Raw genomic sequence first — 7,113 nt, 5'->3', positions numbered from 1 at the left:
AGAGTGTTCTTCGCTGGACGGTGACGATGTACAACCTTCGCGTTATAACGCAACACCGCCCCCCTCCAGGACACGGCAGAAAAGAGAAGTGCAAGTTTTAAGAACGTGGCCAATGAATGGTAAAATTGCTCATATACATATAATTAGCGCTCCAACTAACGATTATTTATTTTTTTAATCTGTTAATCTGTCGACTTTTTTATAGATTAATCAAATATTTGTTTGGTCTGTAAAATATCAGAAAATGTTCATCTGTGTTTCCCAAACATGGAAATGATGATGTTCTCGAATGTCTTGTTTTGTCCACTAACCAAAATGATTCAACTTTAAAGACGTATTTCTTATATGGAGCAAGTAAACTATAAAATATTCATAACACTTAGTTTTAATTATTGAAAAAGCACTCAAAACAAATAGTCAGCTATCAAAATGATTGTCAAATAATTGTTGCATCCCTACATATTATACATTAATACAACCATTTAATACAGAAGTTCACCAATTTAAAAAAATATATATGCTGTTAGAGATATGGCTGAAAATGTGTTGCTAATGCACACATTTATATTGTGCTTTGGGTCATGAGTGTTTGCAACCTTTAAAAAAATGGTTCCCACATAGAAAGTTGTGGAAACACTGCTTTGGAGCACAGCAATGCTATTTGGAAAACAAAGACTGGGAGAGTAAATGGAGATGGAAACTTGAAGTGAACACATTAATAATTGAAAGAGAGTGTGAATAAACTTGTTTAAAGGGCGTCGAGAAGGCAAATGAATGTAATTTAATGACCCCTAAAATGGGGGCAGATGAAGAAGGTGTTGTGACTCAAACACAGAGCCACTGTTGTGGCTTCCTGTCACATAAAGGTTACAGAGAACTAACACCTCTGCTTGCTGGTGGTTGGGTGGGTGGTTACAAAAGTCAGATGATAGGCAGTGGAAGTGAAAGCACAACTGTGAAGCAGATACTCTGCTGCAGTGGTCTGAGATGGACAAGCTTAAAACTGTTCTTAACATTGCCAACAAACAGACCAACCTTGGTTGCGGGTTGTTGGCTCTGCTAACAGCAGGAGGGGAGCAGATCTTCTCCTCAGCAGTGTTCAGTTGTCCCTGCAATGGTCAGAACTTCATATATGGCATGGTGTTCCTGCTGGTGCCCGCTCTGGCTCTGATGCTGCTGGGTTACATCGTAAACAAGAAGACGTGGAAGCTGCTGACAGGTCTGTGCCAGCAAAAAGCCAAGCTGTGTCGCTGGAAGAAGCTGAGAACCACAGTGATCATCCTTTTCCAGATCAGCACCATGGCAATGGTGGCACCTGCCAGCTGGATTGCTGTTGCTCTGCTCAGTGGTAAATACTATGAATGTTTGCGGACTGGGACCAGGGTTTACATCAACTATCTGTGTAATGAAACAAAACCTCAGTGTAAGGACCTGCAGAAGTTCCCCTGTAGCAGTGAGACGCAAGCGAGAGATGTCCTGCTTGCCCTGCGAGCTGAGTCTCAGGTCAGTGCTATATGTTGTGCTTCCTCCTCTAACACTGACAAGGGAAATGTTCCTTCCTGTAGAACTGTACCTACACTACATATTTACCCTTCTCAAAAAAGATCTTGACATTCTATTCACCACAACCAGGGGTGTTTTTCAACCCCGGCAGGAGAAACCTGGGGACTTAGTTAGGGGGTGTCCAACCATGGTGTATCTGAATCTTGTGTACATCATAGAATTTAACAGGATTCTGAAAAACTGTTGTTAATGCTGACTTCTATCTGTTCTTGGGGGGGCACTCTCAGCTCAGGGCCCCAAGCAACTGCCTGCTTAAGTAGTCTCCCTTTTTCTAACACATGTTGTGTTTCTTGACTGTTGTGAAGCCTTGAGATTTGCGATTCTGCAATGACATGTTTTGCAACCGGAAGTTGCACCATGTGCTATTGAAGCAAACTGGAAAATGACATCCTTTGTATATACAGTCAATGTTAAAGACTATGAAAAGGGTGATGTCACAGAGCTATAGTTGACAGCATTATTTTTGTACTATCATCAAGTAAAAATGGCAAAAATTTTAACATTTGCTAGTCCAGTATAAATCATATATTGATTAGATTAGGTTAGATTGGATCAGATTAGTGGTTCTCAAACTTTTTATACTCATTATCGTCAACATTAAAATACAGTGGTGTAAATAGGCCGAGCAAAGTCAGCTAAGGATTTATTCCCAATAAGATCATTTGCTCTCTCTTCATTCTCCTTTTCCTCTGATATTCTCAGGCATTACTTGTTACAAAAAGTTTGAGGACCTCTGATACTGAATACTGGCTCTTCATGTATGTTAAATATCAAGGGATTCCAATTGAATTGTGTTAACATTGATTATACCTGTGTGTCTGTGTGTTCCTGGTGACCACAGGTTTTGGGTTGGCTGCTCATCTCGTCCATCATGTTGTCCAACCTGCTCATCAGCTGTCTGGCTCGCTGTGCGTCTCCCATCAGCTATCTGCAGCTCAAGTTCTGGAGGGCATATGCTCAGGAGGAGTGCAAGCTGATTGATTCATACATGGAGAAACACGCCAAAGAGCTTGCTGAGAGGAACCTGAAGTGTTTCTTTAACCAGACACTGCCTCAGCCCATCATCACTCCTTCCAACAAGGACTGGGAGAGGGTCTCCACCCTCTACAAGTTCACCACCAAAGGCCAGTACTACAGCACCTTGCATCGCTATGTGGAGGAATCCATGGAGTGTGGCGACGGGATGATGAGGATGATGTCGGTCAAGTCAAGTGAGGCTGCTGATGACAATCCTGCTATTCTTGGTTTTGTAGATGATGGCAGCATTCCAGGGTGAGATTATAGTCATCAAGCAATCAGTCAAATAGTATTTGTATATCCCATATTCTCAAATCGCAGTTTGCCCCTGAAACACCTTTTTATCAATTTTTTTGAAAACAATAAATGAAGTTGTCTTGAACAAAAAAAATCAGTGTACCCCTCACAATACTTTCATTTTTACATTACATTTGGACAACATGGATTGATTCAACCCTTCAAAGGTTGGAAATCACTGACGAAGACCACTGGTCAGATGTGAACAGCAAACTGCGGAAAATGCCACCAACAGCATCAGTGAGGTATGTCCTGTCTTTGTGACAGGAAATGCACCACTTTCATATCAAATGATGAGCACTTCCTGTGGAAATATAAAGTATTTTTTTAAACATGTGAGCACCTGTACACACTGACAAACAGCAATAACAGGATTAGTACCAAAAGATAATGCTGTGTGGCGCAGATACTGTAACTCTGTAATGCACTCAGAGTGTCTGAGCAGTCACTCTTGTGGGAATGGAACACAGAAACCACTAAGAGGACGTGATCACTTCCCCACTCCACAGCTTCTCTGTCTCTGCAACAACGCCCTGTTCTCCATAGAATACGACAAAATGAATAAATGCCATTCCTCTTAGGAGAGGAACAACCTGAGTTGTCGCACCCATTTTGTGTTTTATTACAACATTTTATTATAACGCTTATTAAACCATTGATGTTTCATTGAGTAACAGGGTTATGGCAATTTAAGGATCATAAAATATCAAGTAGTTAGTCTGAGAGAAGAACAAAATACAGAATGAGGCTAAAACATCGACAGCCAGATCAATCTGAATCCACATTAATTTAGAAAGCATCCAGGGAGACAATGCCATCTGAGATTCAGCTGTTCATGCAATTGATTCAAAGCAGATGGAGCAGCAAAGTGAAACGCCTTTTTTCTCCAGTGCAGTGATGACTTTTGGAACAATTCATACAAATAAAGCAATCTTTTCCACAATTTATAGCAAGAATGTTGGTCTCTCAGTAAGACTAGAACCAAAAATGGCCTAGTAGATAAAAATATGTCAGTGGTTGGATCTACAGTTGGATAAAGGAGACCATCACACCCCGGCATAAACTGTAAGAGGCAATGATGCTTTAAAATTTGTTAAGCAATGACGTTCCTTCACACAAAAATAAATGTAAACAGGGGGAGGACACTGTTGCAGACAAACTGGTGATCTAGAAACCAGACTAACAGGATTTTACTAAACGAGGGATGTAATGTGATCCGACAAAAAGGGCTGTACATTTGGCTGTGCAGCAGGGACTTCCCTTTGGAGAAGATCTGCTGAGCAATGAGGCAATGAGCAAGAGGAAGTGCCCTACTCACTCAAGGAGGAGCCTGGGAAGACAGCGTGTCAGTCTAAGGGAGGGGCACAGAGAGGCTTGGCAATTGTGTTTTGTCTTGTTGAAGAGCAGTGGGGAGGAAATGACTGCAGGCTGCTCAAACACTCAACTTATTCTGCTCTCGCTCCCTGTTGTTGTCCTTCATTTGGGTTAAGTTCTCACTGAGTGTCTCCCCACCAGAACCATGGATAACTTCAAGACTGTCTTGCGTTTCTTCCTTGACCAGAAAGCTACCATTGGCTACAGCTTCATGGCTCTCCTGACTTTAGGTGGGGAGCGAGTGTTCTCCATGGTCGCCTTTCAGTGTCCCTGCAACCATGACCAGAACTTCGCCTATGGGCTGACTTTCCTGCTGGGCCCTGCTGTAGTGCTGTTGGTTTTTGGTCTGTTTTTCAGCACCAGGTTGTGGAGGCTCTACACCGGCTGCTGCCTCAACCCCATGAAGCTTTGCCCTCGTGGGAACTGCTTTGGCTGCCTCAGGGTGTTTGTGAGGATTTTCACCGGGGCTTGTGTTGCTCCTATAATGTGGCTTTCTGTGGCCCTGCTCAACGGGACCTTTTATGAGTGCGCTGTCAGTGGTCTTGATGACAACCTGGTCGTGGATGTGTTCTGTAAAAACAAAACAATGAAGTGTCGAGAGGAGCTGGCTCGAGTACCATGTGATAGGTCCAAACTGTCCAGTGATGATCGCATGGAGCTGCTGCTGATGCTCAGAGCCCAGTCACAGGTGAGACACACACCTGGGTGTGTTAGCAGGTAGAAATCTGCAACCCAAACCTATGCTCACTGATGCTGTCAATCAGACTTTGAGGGCTCCAGGCCAAAGGTATACCTGGGGGACCCAACATCAAACCAAACTCTGTGCAGCATAACTCCTGTTAATCAGATGTACTGTCCACATCAGAGCACTGACTCAAGATATTATTTTTGGCATCTGGTCTTATTTCAGTTGCTTTAAGTGACTTTTAATGTGATATGGTTGTTGGTGCCAGATGATCTGCAGAAGGTTCCATAAAAGAGGATATATCCAGTGAGCTGCATGTCTCTTGGTGAATATGCTGTGTTGCGGTCTGAGGAAAATGATTTGATAGTGATAGAAAGGCAACATTAACATATATAACCATTTGTTACAAAATAAGGTATGCAGAAGACTATGAATGCACAACACATTAAACCTTGAAGCAGATGGGCTAAAGCACCAGAAGACCACAGCGCTCACTTAATTAGGTACACAATACCTAAAAAATGTGCCCAGTATATAATACATTCATGTCATTGTTCCACATCTACAGATCCTGGGATGGTTTATCATCATTACCGCCGCCATCGTGGGCCTCATGGGTACCTGCTGTAAAAACTGTCGCTCTAAAGTCAGCTACCTGCAGCTCACGTTCTGGAAGCGCTACTCAGAGAAAGAGAAGGACCTCTTTGACACCTTCGCTATGGACTATGCCACAAAGCTGGGAGAAAGAAACCTGCAGAGCTTCTTTGGGAACAAGAGCCCTGCTCCATTCCCTTTCCCAAACCACAAGGCATGGGAGGAGATCTCTGAACTCTATACCTTTTCCAGGAGTGAGCAGTATTACAGCACTCTGCAGCGGTATGTGGAGAGGGCAGACCGGGACTTCATGCCAGAGAAGAGACCTGTCATTGAGTTTGAGGATGGAATAGAGATGGCCTAGAGAGGAAGGGGCTATTTATTTGTTGTCTCTCTAAGCTTATCTTCCTGGAATTTACATTAATGTCCATAATGTATTTTGCTTGTAATTTTGGGTCAAACAGTGGTGAGATTACAAAAGTGCAGGCTATGTGCAGGTCAGACTGCGGAAAGCTGGTACATAAAAGGGGCATAACCACTCATTTATACCTCTGTAACACTATGTATTTGCACTCCTCTATTCCTAACAGTGTGTTTGAAATGTCTTTTGAAAAGTAACTTATTAACTTAACATTTTTTATTATGGAAGTGACAGTCAGGGTAATTTTGTGATTATTGCAACCAGTTTATGTCAGTTACATGTCCTCTGCGTGTTTTATTTTTACTTACAGCAGAAAATAAAATACAATGCAAAACAACTGTGACTTTTGAATCAAATCAAACATGCCTGCACATGATATGCCAATTTCCAGAACAGGTAAAAATAATTGCAGTTCAAAAACACGCTGAAACACAGAGTCTCTTGGGGCTAAGATATGTCCAACCTCTCATACGAGTCCAGCAAGTTGAGGAAATCCAGCAGTGTAGCAGCAGGATGCCACACCGGCAGGCGAACACCGTTAAGACGGAGATCGTGGTTGGAGACAGAAAGCCGACGAGTTTACCGGGAGAACGACAAAGCAGGTTAGTTAGAGGCGGGCAGGGTCGGCAACGGGCGCTCAATCCAAGGGAGAATGCTGGAGAGTCTTGCATGGAGGCAAAGAACAATCTGGCAGTGAGTGTGTGACCAGAGAGGCTTATATAGTGGCTTGATTGCTGATGAGGAGCACCTGAGTGCACAGGTGACAGAGTTGGCTGATGAGGTGGGAGTGGCCGGCAGGGAGAGTGGAGCAGAGGGGAGGAGAGTGGTAATTTACTGGCAGAGCAGCAGAGGATTTGATGTGACAGTCCTTGACAGTTAAGAAAGTGTTTCTTCTTCTTCTTGGTCCTTTATCTGTATTATGTTCTAATCCATGTAATTGATTTTATTTTCACACACATGAGTAGTCTTTCAACATTCCATTATGTTGGATCTAAAGACATGTGAGCATGAAGCCCAGAGGCACAGGTTTCATCATTTCACCAGTGGAGTTAAATTTGAATATGTGTGACTAAAATAGTGTATTAAAGTGACACAGTGTAGGATTTCAACCTTCAAATAATGTTATTCATTATAAATATTGTTATTTTGACGCGTACTGACC

The 7,113-nt window shown here is 42.8% G+C and overlaps 2 protein-coding genes across 2 annotated transcripts; both read left to right on the top strand.

Moving 5' to 3' along the window:
• Window positions 1-60: 60 nt before the first annotated feature.
• On the top strand, window positions 61-2,971 carry calhm6 (calcium homeostasis modulator family member 6). Its single transcript, XM_058647983.1, has 2 exons — window positions 61-1,503; window positions 2,405-2,971. The coding sequence occupies exons 1-2, from the start codon at window positions 988-990 to the stop codon at window positions 2,837-2,839; spliced, it is 951 nt and encodes a 316-aa protein (XP_058503966.1). The 5' UTR covers window positions 61-987; the 3' UTR covers window positions 2,840-2,971.
• A 154-nt stretch (window positions 2,972-3,125) lies between these two features.
• Window positions 3,126-6,482, top strand: LOC131471433 (calcium homeostasis modulator protein 5-like). Its single transcript, XM_058647984.1, has 2 exons — window positions 3,126-4,939; window positions 5,505-6,482. Exons 1-2 carry the CDS (start codon window positions 4,397-4,399, stop codon window positions 5,892-5,894), a joined length of 933 nt encoding a protein of 310 aa, XP_058503967.1. The 5' UTR covers window positions 3,126-4,396; the 3' UTR covers window positions 5,895-6,482.
• Window positions 6,483-7,113: the final 631 nt, after the last annotated feature.

Source organism: Solea solea, chromosome 13, assembly GCF_958295425.1.
Source record: "Solea solea chromosome 13, fSolSol10.1, whole genome shotgun sequence".
In the NCBI taxonomy this organism is placed as follows: domain Eukaryota; kingdom Metazoa; phylum Chordata; class Actinopteri; order Pleuronectiformes; family Soleidae; genus Solea; species Solea solea.
Note: the sequence above shows the minus strand (reverse complement) of the source record. Positions and strands in the feature narration are given on the sequence as shown.

What these genes read in the sequence shown, in the direction of transcription:
- calhm6 (XM_058647983.1), top strand. Translation starts at nt 988, where the DNA reads ATGGACAAGCTTAAAACTGTTCTTAACATTGCCAACAAACAGACCAAC. An exon ending in CCCTGCGAGCTGAGTCTCAG is followed by an intron (nt 1,504 to 2,404) that starts GTCAGTGCTATA and finishes TGGTGACCACAG; the next exon opens with GTTTTGGGTTGGCTGCTCAT.
- LOC131471433 (XM_058647984.1), top strand. Translation starts at nt 4,397, where the DNA reads ATGGATAACTTCAAGACTGTCTTGCGTTTCTTCCTTGACCAGAAAGCT. An exon ending in TGCTCAGAGCCCAGTCACAG is followed by an intron (nt 4,940 to 5,504) that starts GTGAGACACACA and finishes CCACATCTACAG; the next exon opens with ATCCTGGGATGGTTTATCAT.